Below are 25,931 nucleotides of genomic sequence, written 5' to 3' on the forward strand. Positions count from 1 at the left end.
CAATTGATAAAAAGTCTGTTACACAACATCTTAAAATTGCAGCAAACAGGAATGCCCTTTAATGACAACCCAGACCAAAAAACCCCCAACCAGCATATTTCAGACGGTCATAAAAAAAGAATATTCTTAGAAATCTGAAAATAGCTGTCCCCTTGTAATTAATGATTATCTTATTGCACAACAGGAATTCCAGGGTATTTGTGTGAAAATAAAATCACCGAGGAACCACACCCAAATACCCCTTGGATCAAAACAGGGCTTCATTGGATATACAGCCACGTGGGGGGGGAAAAAGAACTTTCTAAAAACTTAAAACAATTCATTTTCAAACCTTTGCCCTGGTGGTCACTTTCTTTGTATCACAACCCGGGGTTAGTGTTTTACTCATATTCTGTACCAGTTCTTAAATTTTATTAAAGGGGAAAATTAAGGCATTTGGCCTGGATCATATTCAACAATAACCACATTATTGTTAATTAACCAGTATAATTGTATGTTAATTAAAAAAATTTAAATGTGCGGCTATTATATAAACGGGCCGCCATTTGTACCTTCCCATAATAACCCTCTGGCGATGGTGGTTACGAAACCCTAACTGTCTGTAGGAATTTAGTTTTCGACTGAAAAAACAAAACATACCTGATTTTTTGCGAAGCATCGCATTTCTGTAATAAACCACCCGTAAGCCAGCAACAATTTATTATAATTTGTTTCAATACACAATAAACCACTTTCAAGTTTGAAATATGATATGTTTGGTACTAAATTATCCATGAACTGAAATAATATCGGGTGTTTTCTTGGTTAATTGGTCTTTTTTTCTGGGCCTTTACCTGTGGTTCCTGATTGGCAGTGTATTTTAAAACGGTCCCCAGACCTGATCAACACCCTAAAAGAGTCCCTTTTATTAAATTCAGGGTATTGGGGGAAACCGTACGGATACCCTTCAGTTAATGGGCATTTCACCTCCCTACATTTTTACCTGGGTAATTCTGTAAAACCCTTGATTAAGTAGAACTTTTCCCCATCTAACAATCACAAAACTAAACCTGACCATTACATCGTCCCAAAGAAAGTATCAACTTGGGTATCGCGAGTTGGTCCGTTTTTTGCTCTGAACGTATTCCGACCAATAGGCATATCATGAATCAATTTATTCTTTGTCATTTTTTTTAAAAAGCAAAATACTATAACTCCATTTCGTTCTATTGAATGCAAATGAAATATATTTTATTTACATCGTTTATTTATACTATCAAGTTCCATGTTATTTTTTTTTTTTATGTTGTTTAACAGTCAGGTTGTTGACATCAAAGCGACTTATCGTAAATTAGAGCGTTTTTGTTTACACTGTGCTAGACACTGGAGATGGACAGAGCTGACGTCACTTCGCCCCAAGCTATACCACCGGTCGTTCACAAAAACGAAACAACATGGCTTGCCCCCATTTCGTGCAGGAATATCATGGTTTTTTATTATTACATTTTGTTTCAAGTGTCAGTTGTGTGTATTGGTGGTCAGGTATGCATCCCCCCTTTCCAACACATAAGGCTCTGTGTTTTGATTTTGGACCCTACCTTTAAATACACCAAATATTTTTTTTTTATTTATACCCTTCTTAACTCCTAATTCTGATATAGTATACGATTGGAGAAAACTTGAGTGTTTTTCCTCTTTTAATAGAATACATTCCCTGATCCTCAACCAAGTGCACCTCCCCCCCACGTCAAGTGGTCTGGTCTGCGAACATCCCAACAGCAATGTGATTGCCCTAAATTCTTCTAACTGTATACTGCTCTCTAGATTTCCGTTCACATGACAGTGTACCTCTCCTTCTTTTTCCATGAGCTGCATCGCACGGAGACACAGGAAGCGGGGAGGGCCCCTGGCGGGATGAATCTTTGGAGGACAGAGTCATGTATCTATAAAAGAGAAAACACTCAAGTTTTTTCTCATTTCCTATAGACATTACCTGTCCTCACACAAGTGCAGCATTCACCAGATGGGTGGGTGGTGCCGATGATCCGTAGATGCTTGGTGATTAACTCCCCAACCGGAAAAGAGGCCTGACTAAGTGGAAGAATACGGCCAACCTTGGTAAACCCTCCTCCTATGGATGCCCAGTCACAAGACCAATGCAGGTTGAATGTTAGTAACCAACAACCGGAGAATGGTGTCATCCGTCAGCAGCTGGCGGTCACGGCTCCTCTAGAACACATGCACCAGGAGGCTGAAGCCACATCTTATGCTGGTTCCTGCACAGGGTTTGGGAAGACGTCAGCCACCCAGGGATGCAGGTGTTTAAGGTAACCCTCACGTATTGAAGTGTTATAGTTTTTTCAATAACAAGCGACAACCTTTATGAGGTGCATCCGTCGAACATTGAACAAAACAGAGACCCCCGAGATGTGTTTCTTTCTGTCTAGTACAACCAAAGATCTGTTAGTTTCAATAACGACAACCAATAACCACATGCAGTGAACGGGTTAAGGTTTATCGAGACAACAGTTTCCGGCACCAGGTGCGTGAACTGTGCAAAAGAACAAAAGTCTAAGCAATCCTCACCTGTCCGTTCTGTGGACATCTCGGTATGCAGCCCGAATCAGACAGCCTCAACGGCGACGAGTATTGCTTGTATTCAACAGAGTCCTGTGCAGCAACAAACGGACCCAGATGATGGAACGCCCTCAACGTCTTCTGGGGATATATCCCTCAGGCAATAATTTGGCGAAGATTGAGAGTCCGTACGCCCAGAACAAACCACGCTGATAAATTGCTTAATGGGTGTGTTTGCGGTGCAGTGGACAATCGTGGGCAGCCCACGAGGCACGAAGTTCAAGCCGGAATTAGAATGTGCAGATGGAGCTGATACAAACCTACCTCCTGATACGCGGGCCAGGATAGAAAGACCGGATCCCGGAGGCCACCGTGTTTGAGGGAATACCACTCAACCGCCATCTGGGTTACCGCAAATGAAAAGTCTTTTGCGAAATTTTGTCCGAAAAGATCCTGGTCCTAGAGAACTCGGTCGTGTACTGGTGCAGGGCTCTGAACAAGGCAACAAACGCCAAAGATCCCTCACCATCCGGCTTCACGCAACACGAATAGAGGATAGGGCCCTGCACAACAACAGAAAACGAGGGCCCTTGGTCTGGTAACTGGATTCTTATGCACCAAAGTTCATGAGGAGAACGCCCAAATCTGACTGTCACGCCGATCGTCGGTGAAAACGTAACCCAAGTCTACATCAAGAGGCAGGAAAGTTCTGAGACACGGGCAGCCGTGGCGAAACGAGTAAAAACCCGGTCTTCTGCGCGTCAAGTCTTGCAGGAAGAGGATTCGCATCGGCCCTCATCATGTGCGGAGACGTCCGATAAAGCGCGTAACACACCAGATCAGGTCCCATCTTTGGTGGCCGGAAACCGGTGGTAACTTCGATCATTCAAGGTGGAAAACCTATGCTCATTCTTATGGATCCTCAGGAATACCCGAGAGACATATCGTTCACCAGTAGCGACATCAACCGAACCGTATACAATGAACCGAAACGATACGTCAGCGATTGGTAGACCCCTTCATCGTAAAGCGGAATCGCGCCGATACACGGGCCCAAACTCCAGCAAGACGAGGTATTCTGGATAGCTCTGAGGATTGATCTTTTTTTCCGGACCCACCATCGGTGGAAAGAAAAGTCATCTTACAGTTGTAAGGCCTGCAGTAGTAATGATCTGTGTGCTCTTTCCAAACGGCCAGCGCTAGACGGTGTAAGAAAAACCTTTGCTTCCATCAAACTCTTGAGATAAAAGTCCACGGGTGCAGTTTTGGCACCTGCGTCTGACGTGGATGTTATACATTCTTCGACGTGGTGCAAGCAGCAACAGAATGAATCCCATCTCTGGCAGCGGTAAAGGATGTGGACTCGGGCAAGTACTTATAGTTAGATCGTGGATACCACATCCTGGATGGCCACATCGGGAGCAATGAGCCTAACAGAGCGACAATGGTACAGCTGAAAACCATCTGAAAGACACCCTTGGAAGGAGGCTTGGGTGGAGGCAAACGCGTACGCGTCTCCAATGGCACTATTTCCCCACAGCTGATGGCCAAAGGCGTTCGAGATCCAGCGCTTCGGGATCTGGCCACCGGAGAGCACGTAAACCCCTCAGCTGATGGTTAAATCGTGTGTGGCGAAGAGCTCGATGTTATGTGTCCAAAGTCTGTCGCACACCAGCCAAACCGTCTCTCGTGATGGAGCATCCTCTCTGTCGGCTGTGGAGACGACGGACTAGACAGTGATGTCACGCTAGTACATTGCACACTCACTGGAATATCACGACCCGAAGTTGGCACGGATTAAATGGTCCGAGCCCGAAGTTGCACCGGAAAATCCGTCGACAGCTTGTAGGCTGCTTGTGAGTTGGGTTCCAGCCCTACGAACGGTTGATAAAGTCCGCCTGCGGGTCCGTACTATCTGTGGCTACCATGAGAGAGGCGCCCGACACCACTCTCTCCGGCCATGACAGGATATCGACGTAGACTACCAAACATCTCCAACCAGGAATATGTGTAGATCGGCTTCCGTTCTGGAGACCACAGCCCCCAAACAGTCTTGTTTGCTTTATGGGGCTGCAAGGCGACATGGTAACACGTGATCGCAATCTGCGTTATTGGACTTAAGCATGATCATGAAACACACTGGATCCCAGCGACCTTCTAAGACATTCAAATTTTCGCTCGACCTCAAAATTACTGGAGCCATGATATCTTCTTGAACGTAAGATAGAGTGATATCCCGGAATGTTGACATCGGAAACAGCGACCGGGCCGGTGATACTCTGCAGAGCCAAGACACAGCGTGTAGCAACTCGCTGATGCTCATATCCTGCGATATACGTGGAGTGAGAGCAGCGCAAAACAAGCCAACCAGCTAAAATCAATTGGAGCTGTCACCCCACCGGTGCGAAACACTGCAGAGCACCATCGTCTCAGCAGCGGTCTACGGACCTGGCGGTAAAAACGTGTCCCACGTCGCGAGTCGAAAGCCAGAGCCCTAATGAACCATAGGAAACTGGCGGACGGTAAAACCCGTACACACGGGATGGCAACTGGATACTGTGTCCGGAACCAGCGGAAAGTAGCGACTGGTCTTGAGGATCGCACACAAGGATATAGAGAAGCATAGATCTGCGAATGTCGCTGACCTACCTCAGAACAAGAGAAGGTATCGGTGCAAGGAGATACCTCTGCAAAGCACAAATTGACCGGGACATTCGACGGACCTTGCGTCAACAATGCACCGATTCGCTTGTAACGTCTGAATACCCCTTCACGGCAAACACTGTATTAGAGCCACATGTCTCCAAGATAGCACCGGCCTTGGCTGGAGTCATGGAAGGGATCGGCTTTCAAGGTCGAACGTGCCGGGGGCTGGGGGGGGGGGGGGGGGGGAGGGAGGGATTGATCGTCCTGTGCAATCGTGAGTGTCAATCGAGTATCACGGAAGATTAATGTAAGGACCAACATCAAGGTCGACGCTGGAACAAGCATAGTCCTCTGTCATCTGGCACAGAGAGGACCGCTATGGTCGCCAGAAACATCACAGTAGGCACAGCATTGTTACAAACCATGGTACGCTGAGACTCGCCATCACAGGAAAATGCATCTGTTACGTTACTTCCGAAGACGTCTGGTGTCCCGCTCGGAAACATGCCGTCATCCAACGGCCGCCTGTACAAACGTTGCACAGCGATACGGTATGCCGAAGACGGTGATATGTAAGCTGGTGACGGAATGGAGTGGAACAGCACAAACAAGTCGACTCAGGAAACCGTGTCGCCATCGGATCAGTCCTGGCAAACGGAACATTATACGATGTGTCTGCCAAGCCTGACTGTGTCAGTGACACAAAGCTCGACTTCCGATCATAGAACTTCCGTGCAGCGAGTACAACACCGTCCACATGCCATGTGGGTCCACATGCGTCCGAATCTTTCTATACGGAAGGGTACCGAACTGGGACTAGCATCATCTGGAAAATTGGTCCCCGATAACCTTGGCTGGCGGCAATTTCGTCCAATGTTCCCCTGGGTCTGCAATCCGGGAAACACGACCGATGGACGGCTCCCCGGTCAGGAGCCGAGCAGTTAAGACCTCGACACCCGGATCGCCATGCCACTGGTTAGATGGGTCCCGTTAACGATTGACACACGTCAGGAGCCGTGCGAACCCTGGACGCTGTAGCCAATGTCGAAGAAGTCGATAACGCTTTGACGGAAGACGGTTAGCCGAACCGTGCTAGCCGATAGACAGTGGCGCAACTGCCAGTTCGTATACAGTGGGCTCCCGTCGCTGTGCTTGAGTAACTGAACGATACCGCACTAGGGCTCCGCGGTAGTGCTACGTGTAGTAAGCACGGCAAGTATATTAAGCCGGACAGGGGCCGATGTGGCGTATAAATGGCGCGACACCGTCGTAATGGTCCGACGCTGCCAGGAGGGCAACCAGGACGTGGGTGTCACGTGGCGATAATAATGCGACGTAGCGCGAGAAAACCCTTTCTATGGGTGGCAATCTGCGGTGGACTGGGCCAGCGGCCAATTAGCACTCTCAGAGATCGACAGCCAAACAGTCCCTAATGGGTATCAGGTGGCTCCGCACTAGCTGTTCTGAGCAATCCACGTATTCTTCCAGCACGCCAATAAGGCCAGATACATCCTCAGATAAACAGTCACATGTACGGCATCGCGAGCGTGAACCGGGGGAGGCCATTCGACCTGGATCATAGGCCCGATGACATACCGGAGAAACCGGGACCAGGTGGGCGGTCGCCGTGTTGGAGACGCAAGACGCAGAGGACATGACCACACTTCTGCCTAAGGCAATACCACCAGCATAGTCAATATGGCCCGTAGATCGGTCGGGGGGAGTAAAAAGCCTCCCATAAAAATACACTCCAGCATCTGCCACAGCGTCTCATCACACAAAGTCATCGGGCTGAAAACTTGAGACCTCGGGCGGCAATCGATGTATCGCGGCATGGAAGCCGCGCCCGTTGTGAACACCGGACCGTGGCGTGGTCCGCCGTCTAGAATCCCTCTGAGGCCGTTTGGGAAGTCCACATCCACTGAAGGTTGGCGCTGAACATCTGTGCTGCCGTGTACAGGGTCGCGGGTGAGCGGCCTACGTCCCGCTAGCTAATCGATGGCGCAGGAAGGTGACCTGCACGGTAAATCATCCCCGCTGAAGATCCGGGTGAGGTCCGTCTGAGGCTGTTTTGGGGGGGAATGGCCAGTGTGGATCGTCTGTATCTGTAGGGATACTTGCAGGGCGGGGGAAGTCTTTACGTGCCCGGCTCACGACTCACAGAAACCTCCCACACACACAGAATCCCAATCAACTCACCCGTGATCCTTGGTGGCCGGGAAACGACTAAACTGATTGAGGTTGACTTGTCCGAGGGCAATGAATACTGCCGATCCAAAAAAACCAAATGTCAGGCAAAGCGGGGCCGCACCTCCTGAAGAGGGGACTGTCACCGACGCGACCTGACCACGCACAGAACCCACCGGGGGGGGGTAAGGTCGCCCATAAGATGACACATGGTTTCTTTGCATGCATGGTAACGTAGAAATCTGAACGTAATCATTTCCAAGCCACGGAGTCCCGCAATCGAAGGTGAATACATCCCCTTCTTGGTCCTGTCCAATACGACTAACAACGGGGCCAGAGACCATTCATGTAATCCGCGAAGCGCAAATCGCCATCAGACCTCGACCCCGCACACAGGTCGCATATCTTGAAGTGAGACATCCAACACGGAAGCACGACAACCTAATGGATCATAAGATCGCGAGTTCGGTCGCCTGCCCCTCAAACACTGGGGGGGCAAGTAACAACTTCTTGTAACTGACGCTAATACAGTAACAGCTGATAATAGTAGTATTTTTGTCAATCTGTGAAAGAGAAGGACAACCAACCATAAACACAAACACAAAGCCGGTAACCAGTAAAGGACGCCATTCTTGCAAATGGCGTCCGACAGCAACCCAAATTTCGATTTAATACAACACTTTCAGTAATTAACACTTGCAAGCTACCCAGCGAAATACGACGAATCATAGGACATAGACAAGCTACTAAAATTGGAAGGTAAAACAGCTCCACCTAACACCAGCCAACTCATACAGACCCCAGTTTGGCAAAATCGCGTCCTGACCGCAACCGCAAAATAACACATTTCATTTCATAAACGCTTTACGAACGCCAGCGCATACCGAAGAACATACAAGCCTAATTTATTAAAAAGACAGTTCATGTAAACCACAAATAAAAAAAAAATGAAAAAAAATAATAATAAAACCTAAACGAAAAAAAAAACGAAAATAACGGAAGCGAACGAAATATAAGGTGAAAAAACATTTCACTCCAGAACCGATACAAAACCAAAGCGTCTTATAAAAAAAGTGACACTCCAAACAGAGCCAAGCAAAGGACGTCCGACCCTTTAGCTGAAGAGAAAAAAAGAAGAAAGTTTACGTCCATGTGACCGGACTAGAGAGCAGTATCAGTAAAGAATTTAGGCCATCCCATTGCTTTTGGGATGTTCGACCAGACCACTTGCTTGGGGTGATGCACTTGTTTGAGGACAGGTACTGGGGGGTGTTCCCTATAGAAATGTTTCCCTCATTACTTTCTTGATTTACCCCCTTCTTCCTCCACTTATGAATAAGTAATTACAATATGTTTATCTCTTACGTTCTTGATTTATCCCCTTTCTTACTCAAGTAGACTAATAGTACGTATGTTTATCTCATAAGGCGAAAAAAGGGGCGTCCGACACGACAACGACATAAGAACCGGCATATAACAAAGATTCAAGCATTTCATACGAAATAACGCTTGAAAGTCAACATTCCACCTAATACCAAGCGAAGAATTGTGCAAATGGCGTCCGAAAAAGCTATACGAAGCTAACAACATTTCTGTATAAACGCTTGAAAGTAAGGTGAAAAACATTTCACCCAACACGAATACAAAACCAACAGGTCTTTCTAAAAAAAGTTGACTCCAAAAACAGAGCCAAACAAAAGACTTCCAGACCCTTTCGCGAAGAGAAAAAGAAGGAAGTTACAGTCATGTGACCGGAACTAGAGAGCAGTATACAGTAGAAGAATTTAGGCCATCCCATTGGCTGTTGGGATGTTCGGACCAGACCACTTGCGTGGGGGGGAGGTGCACTTGTTTGAGGACAGGTAATGTCTATAGAAATACTTTTTGGGAGGTTGAAATGTGTATATTAATAATTTACCATGACCACTTAAAAAGCAGCATGTGTGCATATTATACACTAAAAACTGAGTACTCTTCCATGAACTTCCAGAACTTAAAAGCAAGAAGTACAGATATAGCAGAAATTATAGGAAGATTTCACAGACTTCATGACAATCACAACACAACTGTGTGCATGTAAACAAGGCTTACACTCGAACCACAGATACACTGTGTGCATGTCAACAGTCCACCTTACTTTGCTTTAGTTTCTCAAAATCATGCAGTGCAGACGGGCTGGCATACTCTGTTGCTGTTCCAGTTCGCTTCACCGACACAGCATCTCGATTCCTGGCCATCTCAAACACATCCATATTCTGTCGTCTGTCAAAGACCAAACTGACACTAATTCTTCCAGTGTAATTAGGGGTTAAAATATCAAGTTTGTGCCATACATCTAAAAGAAAGACTGTTTAAGTAGGCTTACTGTTGATATGTGTAATTCTAATAACAGTAATTGAATATATACATTATGGAAATATTTTCAATATTCACAAGCATAGAAACAAAGCAATCTTATTATATTCAACAACAAAAAAAGATGTATGCATTGTTTTAATTAGGAAAATCATAAATCTTTTTGATGAAAACAAGATTAGTTACGCATAAAAGAACATGCACATTTTAAGTTTAAAAAGCACTTCACCTCTTGCAAAAATAATTGGAATAAAAAAACTAATTATTATAGTAGGCATATCATCTGATGCTGGTTACTGGTACTGTGTAATATTTGTATGTCCCCATGCATGGTTTGACACATAATGAAACCGGGATGTAACTAATGTTATGCAACAGATACTAGATGTTTGATTTAAAAAATCAACCGATTTATAATGAACTTACCCTGGGACTTGTGGAGGCCTTTGAGCCAATCGTGGATCAAAAACTTCTATTTCTCGCTGTAAGGAAAATAACACAGTATTACATCAGAACAAAACAAAAATAATCCTTCTGAGAAGTAAACTTTTATCTTATTGATAATTTATATTCGTGCAAACCAAATATATTTTAGATAAAAAATAATTTGCTACAATACTGATTTTATAGCAAAACTGGTAAGCATGATATAACAACCTGGCTGCAAGGTTATATATTCAGAAGCCCATGATTCTTAATGTTGATACAATATTGTCATTTCTCATTCTGATATAATGTATTTATGACATACCTTATTTTGATATAAAATGTTGTGCACATTTCTTATTCCGGACATGTACTATAACTATCATTCTGATACAATGCATTAAGAATATACCGTAATCTAATACGAATACCAATATACTGTTCTAATCTGAATGAAAAAACTGTTATGTTAAACTGCTATCTCTGTACAAAGCAGAGACAAAAAGACCTTGTGAAAATGTTGTGACTGTTTCTAGGTGGTAATTCTAAAACGATGTGTCTACAAACCTCATTCTGATCTAGCATGGTCTCCACTCGGTTTCGCTCAGCCTGCAGCTGAGACTTGAGTTGAGCCAGGTGGTTGAGCACATCAGCACCTGACAAAATACATACAACGTCTCAACATTAGAGAGAATAAACCTAGGACGGGAAGAACTAAGGATCAACAAAGGAAGAAAGGAAAGAATAGGACTATACCAACCTACAAGAGGAAATATTAATACAATATCAAACAGGATATACTTAAACATTCTAGTGCAGAACATTAAAAGAATGTGTTGGTTTTTTTTTCACCTGTGTAAATACAGTATGTAAGAAAAAACACATTTAGATAATGAAAAAAAGTTTACATAATGTAATATACCAACAAGGGTCCCAAATTTAAATTTGCCTTTCCAAAAAAACTAAAAAGTATATTAAAACTTGAAATGATTCAGAGACAAGTTTCTTATAAACTTAATGCCTCAGTTTTTAAATAAATACTCAATTTTAATATCACAAATCAGTGAAATAAAATTCTCTATGGATAAAGTGAATTATCTGTTGAACTTACTTTGAGCTCGGTATGAATGTGTGTTTGACTGAAAAAAGAAGAAAAGAGTTAATGAATATACCATACCTGCTGAAATGATGGTAATACTGTTTAAACTAACTTTGATTAGTTTGAAAGTTTAAAAGTTTTATGTGAAAATATGCTGACACTTTAACATAACCTGAAAAGGATAACTCTTACTGGTTAGAGAAGTAACAAATAAACTCACACAATTCCCTACATATTCAATGAACATATTAACTGTAATGCAGATTTAACTTGAGCTCAAGTCACATCGTAGCACACTAACCTGAGGTCTGCTATGTGGGGATGTGCGATCAAGCTGCAAAGACAGAAAACAAAATAAGATTCTTAAAAATAACAAAAATTATCCTGCTTCAAATTACAAAACTGATAATGCATCCTCCAATAGACATTTTCAGTGGTTTTGGCTAATCCGAATCCATCCTAATCCATTCATGGAGTGGACAATGAGAAAATAATGCATGGGGTGATAACTCTTCAGAAATCATGAAAATAATCTGTTATCATGACATCTGTACATAATTATGAAATGAAATGATGAGGTAAGTGGTAAAAGTTGTTAACTGTTAGTGAAACAGCTACAAAGGACTCAGAGACGTTAAAGACAGGCATGATAAATGTTATCAACTATCTAAAGAACTCAATTCAATTCAATATTTAACAACACCCAAACATGAAAAACATGTTTTGGGTGTTTGGGCTATTGGGTGTGAAATAAAGATAATGATGATCAACACAAAAATTATAAATTGATCAAAAATCACTAAAAACTGTCATCAAGGACTGTGATTAAACCTTTACTCTCCAACAACCCATATAAACAACAGCTAATTGAATACACCAAAGTAAACTGCTGTAGACCCCACTCCAATACATCATATGATCATTTTTGTAACAGATCCTTAGATTTTTACATTTGGTATATATGTACCCATTAAGAATGAAAGATATACTATCTGAACATTACACTGTTAATGTTAAGAATGGTACTGCAATGTAAAGAGTGTTAAATAGCATCTACAGATTAAACAGAAAAATGTGAATAAGAAAAAGAGTGCTACACAATCACTGCACAATAAACAGGAAAATGACACAAACACCCCCAAAATACAATGCTTTTAAAAGATGGGGTGGAGGGCAAAAGGTGAAGATAATTAGGATATCTCTTGATGAGTTTTTCACTTCCAGACAAAAGAAGGTACATTTTGCTCCCATGTATTCTACTTAATGTACTGCAGTGAATGTTTAAAAGACACCATTTCTTGACAAATATTACATCAAAAGAACATAGAATTTTGGTGTTTTGATCTAAATGTGATGCATTGTAGAATTTCAACACTGCCCATTTCATTCACTATGAGACATAGTGATTGAGATTAAATAACATTAAATGACATCTATAGTTTGTAATGTGGCAATGAACAACAATGCAGTAACTAAAGAACTGTGAGTGGTTTGCATTACAAGCAAGAAATACTAGCTTTATTTCGCCTGGCAGGTTCTTTAGCAGCGGCTTGTGTCTTCACTGCAGGAACTGGAGGGGACTGAGGTGGGTTGGGTGGGTCCGAAGTCTGAAACACAAATACCATTACCTCGAAAGTCAAGCAATAGAAATGATTATCTAAGGGTTAGAAAAGCCGAGACAAAGCACAAATGGAGAAATCAATTGAAATCACATGACTGGTTTCATGCCATAGCAGAATATTTTCACATTACAGACTAATCCTTTGACTTTAGGAATATTAAGATTTGATCAAGACTTACGTTCACAATTTCAAGATCCCACGCCTGGTGCTTATAAAACCTTTAGAGTCTAGACTTCTAGACTCGAGACTCTAGTCTTAGACAGTAATGTCATGACAACGCCATACAAATTGTATGCGTGTAACATCATTAAACAACGAGTCTGGACTCTATAAAGTTTTATAAGCATGAGCCCATGTCAGGTTTTAGTAAGATCGAAATAAAACAAACATATCAATGTAAACTGTGAAATTTAATATTGAAACTATCATCAGTAATAGAAAAAGAGTCCATTAACATACTTTGTTATTTCCGTATTACACACATTAACACTGGTAAGACTATAATACAAGATAAGGCTATAATACAAGATAAGGCTTGTTTTCTTTTTATAAATTATTTAAATGGAAATTTAATATTTCATACTACCATTTCATATGTTTTAGGTTCCCAATTTCATTTTTTGTTGTATCATAACACATCAACATATACACTTTTTATGCAATTTTAATTGATGCGAAAAGATAGAAGCACAGCAAAAAGCAGCTAATAGATGATGAGAGAGAGTTATATCTTGCTAACACAATGGTATTAATTAATGTAACTAGCAACTACACTAACAGCAGCTTTTGTCTTCACAGCAGGGACTGGCGGTGACGCTGGAGGCTTCGGCTGACTGGAGCCCTGAAACACAACAAAGCTAGGCTCTGTGAGAACTACTTGTATCTAGCATACGCCACTAAGGGACTGTTCCACAGCTGATCACATGGTGGAGGCGGCAGGCATCATATTTATTACTTTATACCTTGTGGGTATACTGTAATGTTTTCTTTATGCACACATAACTGAAATAAAATTGTATTTTCTCAGTAGTGGTGTATAAGAAAAATTTGCCTCATGATTCCATGTGATCGCTTCTGGAATAGCCCAAATGAAATATGTACAATATAATTTGTGGTTTAATATTAACTTCTCTATGTGCTATTTTTATCCTAAGTGAGACTGTAAATGCATTTGTAATGGAATGAAAATTGTAGAAAACTTGGATCATTTTCTCTTTCAAGAATACTTAACCAGATGTCTTATATCTGCTAAGTGTGTTGTTAGAAGTGCCCTCTTATCTGAATCTGTGTCTGGCACATGAATCCATTAGTTATTTTGATCCTATACATAACCTGACCTCTAACCTATGGCACTTTCCCTCATGTCCTATGGACTAGCCTGAACATCCCAACAGGTAACCAACTGCTATAATCATCCACTGTTCTCATAATGTGATGGTTACTTCTTTCTTTCTTCTGGACTAGCCTGAACATCCCAACAGGTAACCAATTGCTATAATCATCCACTGTTCTCATAACGTGGTAGTTACTTCTTTCTTTCTTCTGGACTGGCCTGAACATCCCAACAGGTAACCAATTGCTATAATCATCCACTGTTCTGTTTATGTGGTAGTTACTTCTTTCTTTCTTCTGGACTGGCCTGAACATCCCAACAGGTAACCAACTGCTATAATCATCCACTGTTCTCATAATGTGATGGTTACTTCTTTCTTTCTTCTGGACTGGCCTGAACATCTCAACAGGTAACCAATTGCTATAATCATCCACTGTTCTGTTTATGTGGTAGTTACTTCTTTCTTTCTTCTGGACTGGCCTGAACATCCCAACAGGTAACCAGTCAGCTATAATCATCTACTGTTCTCATAACGTGGTAGTTACTTCTTTCTTTCTTCTGGACTGGCCTGAACATCCCAACAGGTAACCAATTGCTATAATCATCCACTGTTCTGTTTATGTGGTAGTTACTTCTTTCTTTCTTCTGGACTGGCCTGAACATCCCAACAGGTAACCAGTCAGCTATAATCATCTACTGTTCTCATAACGTGGTAGTTACTTCTTTCTTTCTTCTGGACTGACCTGAACATCCCAACAGGTAACCAATTGCTATAATCATTCACTGTTCTGTTTATGTGGTAGTTACTTCTTTCATTCTTCTTCGTTTCATCTGTCAGAGGTCAGGTTATGTATTTTAACTAGTCTCTAGTTTTTAAATGGACTTATCTTTAAACAATAGATGGATACTCTGTGGTTAGTTTCATGTTTCAATCTATGTACAATAAATATGTGCAAAGCTAGATATTCTGAGAAAGATAAATATTATTATTGTAATAATAAAATGATTGTAGTAAGAGCAGAACAATATTTTTCTAAATATTAAGTTAGCATTATCAAACAAAGTATATGTGCTTTAACAAAAAACAGACTAACTGTTTTTCTTTATATTTGTAAAGAATACAATTACAACTGAATTCTACAAAACCTCAGTCCTAAATCTGAACTCAAAAATATAAATGCTTATTTAATTAGGAAATATTTTTTGTATCATTCACATGAAGAACAATTTTGATCTCACGTTATTTTAGCTGGAATAACACCAACTGTTAGAATGTAAATCAGCATCATTTTTAGCCAAAATATGTACAAGTATTTATGGGCACTGAAGCATGTTCAAATTGGAAATTTTGAGAATGCTAACTTAATAATACAAACAGGTTAAATATAGTAAAATTTTAAAAACATATATATCAGGTCATTAAAAAAAGTCCAACCTTTTAAGTTAAATAGTGGAAACAAATATGCAATGCAGAACTTAAAAATTTAACACAAAACCAGTTTATGGGACTTTTTTTTTAATAACTCGATATATAGGGAGCAGTCTTATTCTAAATTATTCAGAGAAGAAATCCGACTAAAACAAATGATATATGAAATCTCCCATATGCTGTGTGACACACCAAACACTGATACCAAAGATGTATGATTACCGATGAATTATCACCTCCCTTTGATCGCATAGCGGGAATGGGTGGAGAGGTTACCTGCCTCTGGGCCTGAAAACAAATCACATCAATGTTTCTTTAGATCATTCATATCATCACAATATAATCAAACCAATTGTGTGTGAACTGAAAACATCACATATGCTAATCAAAACAACTAGTTAGTCTTAAAAATGGTGATGAGAGTGTTGAGTTGCATATATCGGCAATTGGCAATGTCCAAGGACATCAAAAAGACTCAAGTTCTATTAAAACTGAAGAATCAGATGTGTTTATATTTTAATTATTATGTTGTACTGTAGTAAATAAAAAGACAAATTATTTTCTCATCACTTAAATTGTTCTCTTACCATAGAATTGTTGTTATTTTTCAAGTTATCTTGTCTATGTGAATAAAAGTTAAAAGTTTGCTTTCTTTAACACCACCACTAGAAAACACTGATTTACAAATCATTGGAATATAGTGTCAGAGGAAACCTGTTAAGACATTCTTTTATTAGCAGCAAGGATCTTTTATATGCACTAGGAACAACAGCACCTGAGATGGTTATACCTATCATGATGGGGGAAAATCCAACGGATCCACCAAAAAGGTTTGATCCAATGACCGAAGCACCTCAGTGGATGCCTCTACTGACTCGGCTAATCTCAACCCCACTATGAATGAATTCTTATGGTGGTATCTCTAATTCTCTGATGACCTAGTACTTACAGCGTCTCTCTCCATGCGTTCTTTCTCCATCTGTCGCAGGTGCTCCTGGTGATGTTCATCTTCCTCCTTCTTCTTTCTCTCTATCTCTCGCCTGCGCTCCTCCGCCTGACGAGCATGTTCTTCCTGCTGACGACGAGCCTGCAGTAAACAGTTGTAAAGAGTAAACTGACCGCTTCATGTTAAACGACCCTGACACAACGTGCACCAACACATCAATCAATACAGTGCACTGTGAAAGGGAGAAAACTGAATAACAACTATGGAAACATGATGATATATGATGGATTTGTTTTATGTGCCATAAAGGCATTATATGTATGATGTATAATCAAATAGCAAGATAACAAACAGATGTCAAAACAAAACTGTAAGACTTGTCTTAGGGTTCTGCCTAAAAATCTATGAGTGGTGGAAATAACATGAAGTCATTTGAGCGAGGCACATAGAACCAAACAAAGAATGGGTTTACACCGATATAGTGTTATACATGGTGGTCAACATTACAATTAGAAGCAACAGTGCTGGTAGCAAGTTTAAAGTAGAACTAGCTACCATGAGAAGAGCCCAGCTGTCTTTTGTCCAGGGTCAATGTCTGCAACAATATTTACAAATTACAAACAAGAATTCCATGGAATTAAATGTTTCACCTATCATAAACAAAATTGTTAGTGTACTGTGATAGACATTGACAGCTGAAACTATAAACCAAGTTTCACGGACTTATAGTTTCAGACAAACTGGTCTTGACGCTTCCACCACTGTGAAAAAAATAAAACGTACATCTTGTCTTTTGACTTGGTAATGTGAGACTAGCTGCTCAAAGACTTATGATGTGAGGGTTGGGGATGAACCGACAGATAAAACTCACAATCTCCACCTTCTCTCGGATATGTGAGGGTTGGGGATGAACTGACAGATAAAACTCACAATCTCCACCTTCTCTCGGATATGATGTGAGGGTTGGGGATGAACCGACAGATAAAACTCACAATCTCCTCCTTCTCTCGGATATGATGTGAGGGTTGGGGATGAACCGACAGATAAAACTCACAATCTCCTCCTTCTCTCGGATATGATGTGAGGGTTGGGGATGAACCGACAGATAAAACTCACAATCTCCTCCTTCTCTCGGATATGATGTGAGGGTTGGGGATGAACCGACAGATAAAACTCACAATCTCCTCCTTCTCTCGGATATGATGTGAGGGTTGGGGATGAACCGACAGATAAAACTCACAATCTCCTCCTTCTCTCGGATATGATGTGAGGGTTGGGGATGAACCGACAGATAAAACTCACAATCTCCTCCTTCTCTCGGATATGATGTGAGGGTTGGGAATGAACCGACAGATAAAACTCACAATCTCCACCTTCTCTCGGATATGATGTGAGGGTTGGGAATGAACCGACAGATAAAACTCACAATCTCCACCTTCTCTCGGATATGATGTGAGGGTTGGGAATGAACCGACAGATAAAACTCACAATCTCCACCTTCTCTCGGATATGATGTGAGGGTTGGGAATGAACCGACAGATAAAACTCACAATCTCCTCCTTCTCTCGGATATGATGTGAGGGTTGGGAATGAACTGACAGATAAAACTCACAATCTCCTCCTTCTCTCGGATATGATGTGAGGGTTGGGAATGAACTGACAGATAAAACTCACAATCTCCTCCTTCTCTCGGATATGATGTGAGGGTTGGGAATGAACTGACAGATAAAACTCACAATCTCCACCTTCTCTCGGATATGATGTGAGGGTTGGGAATGAACTGACAGATAAAACTCACAATCTCCACCTTCTCTCGGATATGATGTGAGGGTTGGGAATGAACTGACAGATAAAACTCACAATCTCCTCCTTCTCTCGGATGCGGCGCCGCTCCTCCTCCACCTCCATCTGCATGCGCCGCCGTTCCTCTTCTATCCGCCGTTCTTCTATCTGCTCCTCCATGCGCTCCTTCTCCTTCTCCAACATCTTCTGCATCTTCTTCTCCTCAATCTTAAAACACAACAGTCATCTGTGTACTCTCAACATCTGTTCATCTATTTAGTCTTAGTTAAAGTCACTTAGTCGTGGTACTATTACATTTTAATCATTCATCAAGCCAGTGTATTTGTATATCAGAAGAAAAAAAATTGTAAAATAAAACAAATCTAGAATTGAAAAAGTAGGAGAAGTGACTTCTTCCTTCCCAGAAAAAAAGGGAAGAAGTTTGATAAAAATAGGTGAAGTGAACATTTACCGGTACATTTCATAATTTTCACCATGTTCCACGTTCATTCGAAAAAAATTGGAAATATACACTCGGTTCTATACTTTCTATATTTTGATATAAAATACTACTACCGTATATCTTCGCCTATAAGTCGAATTTTTTTCACCCAAAAATTATTTTATATCTTGGGGGGTCGACTTATAAGAGTAAAAAAATTTCACCCAAAAATATTACCGTTTTGGGGATTATTTTACAAGTTTTATTGTTAAAGTATGCCCTGTATTTATACACAAATATGTTAATTTGACACATTTATTTTTTTATAACCTATTTTTTTTGGCATTGTAACGGTTTTGGTTATTTGAAAAGGCGTGCGATCTCTCACATGCCAAAACAACAGTCCACTTAGTTAAAATAACAGTCATCACTAATAGCAAAAATGTAAACAATACTAACTACCTGTTGCCTGAGTTTATTTTGAAATCTGGTCACTGGCATTAATGGTTATTCAAACAATGTTTTGTCGGTGATTAACTTCATGAATATTACTGAGCTTTCCTTTAAAACAGACTGATCTCTGCAGTTCACTAGAGCAATATAGGGACACATATCATTTGGTACAAAAACCAGTGCACTTTCCAGAGTTATCCTCCTTACATGTATTAATATGGCGGCAAAACATGTGATTAACCGATGATACATGTACTTTCAGTTTTATCGTAGTGATCTGTTGTCAGTGTTTATAAATAAAGTTGTTTTTTGCACAAAATCATGCTGTACAATGCCATGCAGTAACAGTCAAATAGCTTTCACTCTCTACTAAGGGAATATTTCGTTTTGATGCTATGTAGTTTGATTGGAATATTACTGCGATGTACAAAACGTGAAATTTGAAACGAAGTTTGTAAAATAATTTTCTTTTGTTCAGATATTGTACATTATTGTTCTCATGTGCTGAAAATAAGAAATACTTCAATATTTATACATTGTTTTTCATGGGTCGACTTATAAACGGGTCAATAAAAAAAAAGTTTTCAGGGCTTGAAATTAGGGACTCGACTTATAGCCGAGATCGACTTACAGGCGAAGATATACGGTACTTCTAGTAATAAAATTTAAAATTATTTTTATTATGTTTCATTAAAAACACAGGGCTTGTGCTGTCGTTCACTAAACTTGCCAATTGCAAAAAATAATAAAAATTTGCGAAAGAATTTTTGGTTTGGTAAACAAATTGTGAAAGTTATCTCGATTTTTAGTAACCAAATATGCTTGCAACTAGTTTTGTTCGATTGACCCACTTTGCAGTGTGAATAATCGTCATTTGAATGTCTGTGTGGCCAGTCTACTAATCAAAAGTCTACTGTCAGCTGCTTGTCGTAAAGCTAGAAAACGCGATCAAATAATAATGAAATACTGTTTAATCTTCTGATTATTGCAGGTGATATATCTTGTCAACATACTGTATGCTGCATATAGTACATTCCCCAATTCATATTTCCCACCGTTTTGCACACGGCACTCACCAGGAACGGAAATATAATAAAAGAAAAAAGATTTCTTAACAAGATGATGGCTTTTGTTTAGTTTTTTTCAATGGAAAATACTTTGAAACTTTGTGTTTTCGGCAAGTATTTTCACTTGACAACAATGGCGGCGTGTTGCAGTAATTTTCTGGGATCGATAGCTGATTGTGACAGTGGATTGTGATAATAAATTTGTTCGTTTTACCAACAACAAAAATCACCAAATATTGGGATATGAATCATAGTTTTTTTGTTTTTTTTTAATTCTGGTCAGAAAACCACTGTTATCAGGAATAATAGACATAAATACTGGACAGCTGGCCAAACGTGCCCGGATGTATATGCAACTTTTAAAACATTTTGCCTAATTTTAATTTTAATTTTAATAAAATATAAAAATTACAAAAACCCACGAAAATAATCCTTACCAATTCAAATATGAACTTTATTTCATGTATTTATAAAACATTTAAGTGAATCTATGTGAATAAAAATTATAAACTTGTACCCACTCAACGTGGTTCTTGTCAAAAATTAATTCAGTAGCATTGTTGACAGTAAATGTTTTATTACTAGCTACAAGTTTTACTTTTTATTAGTCATGTTTCGAGCATTTTGTCTTATCGGATAATGTAAATTGTAGGTCACATGGTGGAGTTCATTTCCACAAAGTGGGTGTGTTGGTGAGGAATACACACTGTTTCTCACATCTATTCAATCATTATTAGTTAAAACTTGCAATGTTTACAGTTTTTATTTCAAACATATTCAGTGTATTACCAATTACAAATGAGAGTATAACATCATCTGTAGTAATTAATTCACAATGGCATATCAATGAATCCACACATGAGAATATCTCAATATATTCAAACCAAATGTTTAATAATATAATCACAAGTAATATAACTAAAAATATTAATAGCGTCAACAAAATAAAAACTGTTACAAGAAACATATAAAATATTTTTAAAAATTAAGGTTGCAATAAAATAACAGAAAAAAACATGGTTATCATAATTATTCCCCACATAATTCCATTCCATATTGTCAAAATACTTCTAAATGTATTGTACTGCAAAATATATAAATTTAAAAACTATATAATTATGTGATTTCCACTGACGATCAACATTTTTTAAAAGCTTACCTGTCTCTGTAGTTCATCTTTGTATCGATCGGCCTCAGTTTTTTCAGCTTCCGTCTATAACATAAAGCAATACATCTCATGTTTTATGAAAGCAAAATACAACAGGTTAGTCATGACAGACTATAATCAACAGTAACAAAAAGATTTAATACTATTATTTCCCATCAGTTTCACTGTGTATCAATAATATAACAAGCTTTATTAGAGTCCTGCTAAAGCAATACATGTCCCTTACCGAACCAAATGGGTTTTTTTGTATCTCCTAAATGTAACAGACATACCTTAGTGAAAAGTGTGTAAATCACCATAAAAGATAAACTTATCAGTAACAGGCATTACAAAACAAAAGTCCAGAAAACAAATTTTTAAATCTCCAGTTCAATAAAAGTCAAACATGATCTGTAACAGTACATTATAAACCTATATACAAAATTTCAGCTCAATATCTCAAGGCATTCTAAAACAAAACATCTAAAAAACTATATGTGGGACAGACAGATGGTATGTCGGACACTGTTGCTGTATATGTGGGTGTTTACCAGCAACTTTCATTAGTGTTGGTGTATTTTTGTCTATGAAGACTGAGGCCATAAAGTTTCTTAAGAACTGGAGTTACTCACATTTGAATTTGATCTTAGAATGGATATCAACAATTATTCTTAACCTTGTAGAAAACATTAAAATTTTCTTATTTTTCAGTTTCTCATAAAATGTTGCCATTAAACTTGAGGACCAAGTATAAAATGGCAAGAGTTCACCAAGTATAAAGTTTTAATCACCTTCGGTTGTCCAAATATGCCATGTCCGCCCCGAGCGTGCGTCACGTCCCCGAGTGCCGTCGTTTGTTTGGGAGGAGTTTTGATCTTGTCGTCGCGAGGAGACGGAGGCCGAGGTGATGTGTATGGATTCCATTTCCTGGGCGACTCGTATCCTGCCAAATTTCCAGTCGACTGTCCAGAGCCGTCCTTTAGTACCGTCCGCAAGTCAGCTACACAAAACATTAAATCACAGACAGTCAAATTAGACATTTCATGTACTTAGTAACGGGGTTTTTCTTTGATTAAATATTTACCACAGAGATTTACTTGTCTATTCAAAAGTACTGAAAAAATAGTCAAAATAAGCACAAATTGACCAACTTGATTTATTAAGTAACACCTGTTCAATAAATTTGTAAGTAGATTCACTTTTATGTAAAGGTTTTGTGGTTCTAATTTGAAGGTCCAGTGCAGGTGATCACGCATGTACAGAAGGTTAACAGGGTGTGCACTTGGCATTTTTATGACTTGCCCGTGCATTTTCTGAGTAGCCGAATTTAAAAATAGTTTTTTTAAAGTATTGTACTTTGCATAGAAATCAGTTAAATTAGGCATATGAAACGGTTCTTAAGTATATCAATGTTTATAAAGAGGTAGTTGTTATGCAAATAGCTAGCTTTTTATTTCTATATCTACCCCTCAAATGAGCACTAAATTGGCTGTCATATAGCAAAGTTTCCCATGTGAGCATCAAGAAATGTTGGAACAGCCATAAATATTAGAAAAGTGAAAGTCACCAGTTTCGGAACATGAATATATATAACAATTTTGACGTCTTATTAGATGCCTTGTAAAGGAATGGATATAGTGGTAAAATTGTTTGGTAAAGAAATATAACATGCATCCATACTTTGAATGAATATATAAACAAACACCAACAAATATTTCTTTATGTTAAAACATATAAGGAGTATATTTGTTTTTGGCAAGTATATGTGAAGACAGTTTTGCCAGAAGTAATTCAATAACCAGATAATAGTATAGCTAACATAAAAACCAAACCAAAACAAAAATGTACAGTCTTTCAAAATAACAGAAAAAGGTATTAACAAATAGTCCATGTTTGTGAGTCAATGGCGTAATTGTAAACCGTAGATTGACAAGGCAATAACTGTTTGGTATCTGGCTAAAAACAATTACCGTGACAACACCATTTCTGGTATATCATTGAAAAATGAAGTGAAAAGCAAAACATTAACTTATTTTATATAAAATATAAAAAGATATTGATTTTCAAATTATTTTGAAATAATTCAAGTTTATTTCAGAATGACTGAACAAACTGAAGAGCTGTGTTCAATACGTTGAAACCTTTACCATTAGTAAACGGGGTGTGTGGGGGTGAATGACTCCTCCACCACCTTTACCATTAGTAAAGGGGTGGGGGGGGGGGGGGGGGGGGGGGGGGGGGGGGGGGGGGGTTTCACTAACCAATGACATTTCCTCTCTGGTCTCTCATTGGAGCTCCTCCACCACCTTTACCATTAGTAAACGGGGTGTGGGGGGGGGGGGGGGGGGGGGGGGGGTGGTTTCACTAACCAATGACATTTCCTCTCTGGTCTCTCATTGGAGCTCCTCCACCACCTTTACCATTAGTAAACGGGGTGTGTGGGGGGTGGGGGGGGTGGGGGTGGGGGTGGTTTCACTAACCAATGACATTTCCTCTCTGGTCTCTCATTTCCTGACATTTCCTCTGGTCTCTCATTGGAGCTCCTCCACCACCTTTACCATTAGTAAACGGGGTGTGTGGGGGGGGGGGGGGGGGGGGGGGGGGGGGGGTGGTTTCACCAATGACACCAATCTCATTGGAGCTCCTCCACCACCTTTACTCTCGGGGTGTGTCTCTCATGGGGGTGGAGCTCCTCCAATGACATTTCCTCTCTCTGGTCTCTCATTGGAGCTCCTCCACCACCTTTACCAAACGGGTTGTAATTCTTGTACTCCTCTTCAAACTTTCTGTCATACCTGGAAGAGAAAATCTTAATATTGTACCACAGAGCAAAACAAGTCTAGTGCAGTTTGCAGTCCAATATGTATCTTGAATAGTGTGTATGTGTGTATATATGTTGTGTTTGTGAAAAAGTGAGAAATTCATAGTGATAGACACACGCATGCACGCACACACGCACGCACACACACAGATTTTGATTATTTTCATTAACAAAATCAGATATTATATAAACACAGTGGTCTTCTAAGTACAATATACTATTCTAAATCTAGCAACTGCTATCTGAAGTGAGATTTCTCCAATATTGAAAACTTTAAGTAGTTATTTTTATACATGTTTGAAGTTTGTCAAAATTGTCAACTAAAACCATACAATTATTTAAACTGAATCACAAAATATTTTTCAGTAGAGAACTGATTGAAATAAGCCAAACTAGGAACCAAACAATTCATATTATGGTGATTGAAATGTGTTGTCATAGACAGTCTCAATCAGCATTTATCATGTCAACTAAGAAAAAGTCTGTGTTTCGATCTAAAGCACATGGCCCTAAATCTGGCAAAAATAGGCAAATCCCCATAAAAGTCACATTTGAACTGTAATTCTACATGAAAAAGCTATAAACAAAATGTGAGCTCAACATTTTTTGAGGTATTGTGAATATAGTCCAGAAAACTGTATGTGGGACAGACATACAGACAGATGGACAGAAAGACAGACAGAGACAAAACATATAGTAAACTAACATTTCTTTTTCCATCTTTGCTGACTGTTTCTTCTGCCTCGCTTCCTCCATCTGAAATGGAATGACAGAAAGGTTACAACTGGGAATGGATGACAGAAAGGTTATAACTGGGAATGGAATGACAGAAAGATTACAACTCGGAATGGAATGACAGAAAGGTTACAAGTGGGAATGAATAAGAGGTGGAAAACCTGAAGTTAATCTAAAGTGAGTTCAATTGTAACACAAAATCGTATCACAAGCTAAAAACCAATATTTTGAACATTATGAATTCAATCCTGGTGAGTCTGCCATATCTTTTCCCCACACATGCATGGTTTAAAAAACCGTTATTCTGTGGCGGTGGTGGGTATAAACAAACACTGTCCTCCATCTGACCCAATAGGAAGAATCTGGAACAACTTGTAGGAAATTAGTGAAATAATATTTGAATATTGTTGGAATACCTGTCTTTTTAATTCAGCTTGATACTGTTGCTGTTTAACCTTTTTGTCATCTTTCTCATCGGAATGAAGGGGTAATGGTCCAACCCCACCTCCTCCATAACCTCCTCCACCCCCACCTCCGTAATGTCCACCACCTCCACCCCTGTAAAGTACAAAGCAATAACAAATTAGCAAAATATTTTAAATTATGTAAAGTCACACTTCAAATTATGATTCAATTTTTTATTTAAAAATGGTTTTACTCATTATACATGAATATATGATACAAGGTTAATCTAAAAAAAATCTTGCTTTTGTCTTACTCTATCACCTGAATAAATCTCAATTATGCATTACTTTCAGTAAAGTTAAGTCATTCATACAAAGTGTAAAGGGGCTCCGTGTATCCATGTGATGAATGGTAATAATTACTGAATTTAATGTTTCTTCAGTTTATTCTAGTGTTAACCTGTCTGTGGAAAGTTAAAAG

General features: G+C 39.6%; 1 protein-coding gene across 30 annotated transcripts in view; it reads right to left on the bottom strand.

The window, feature by feature from the left end:
- Positions 1-25,931, bottom strand: part of LOC121375254 (centrosome and spindle pole-associated protein 1-like) — a 121,211-nt gene that overhangs the window by 21,343 nt on the left and 73,937 nt on the right. For 28 of the 30 annotated variants that reach the window (XM_041502621.1, XM_041502613.1, XM_041502601.1 and 25 more), the window contains 16 exons: positions 25,463-25,604; positions 25,018-25,067; positions 24,233-24,285; positions 23,860-23,904; positions 22,282-22,490; positions 21,503-21,556; positions 18,460-18,609; positions 16,603-16,740; positions 15,876-15,941; positions 13,670-13,732; positions 12,787-12,876; positions 11,571-11,603; positions 11,282-11,309; positions 10,738-10,826; positions 10,171-10,226; positions 9,527-9,651 (listed from right to left, as the gene is read on the bottom strand). In XM_041502621.1, coding sequence (XP_041358555.1) covers positions 9,527-9,651; positions 10,171-10,226; positions 10,738-10,826; positions 11,282-11,309; positions 11,571-11,603; positions 12,787-12,876; positions 13,670-13,732; positions 15,876-15,941; positions 16,603-16,740; positions 18,460-18,609; positions 21,503-21,556; positions 22,282-22,490; positions 23,860-23,904; positions 24,233-24,285; positions 25,018-25,067; positions 25,463-25,604 — 1,391 coding nt within the window. The remainder of the gene's footprint in view (positions 1-9,526; positions 9,652-10,170; positions 10,227-10,737; positions 10,827-11,281; positions 11,310-11,570; positions 11,604-12,786; positions 12,877-13,669; positions 13,733-15,875; positions 15,942-16,602; positions 16,741-18,459; positions 18,610-21,502; positions 21,557-22,281; positions 22,491-23,859; positions 23,905-24,232; positions 24,286-25,017; positions 25,068-25,462; positions 25,605-25,931) is intronic. The other 2 variants (XM_041502599.1, XM_041502610.1) reach the window with 2 other exon arrangements.

This window comes from Gigantopelta aegis, chromosome 6 (genome assembly GCF_016097555.1).
Source record: "Gigantopelta aegis isolate Gae_Host chromosome 6, Gae_host_genome, whole genome shotgun sequence".
Taxonomy (NCBI): Eukaryota; Metazoa; Mollusca; class Gastropoda; order Neomphalida; family Peltospiridae; genus Gigantopelta; species Gigantopelta aegis.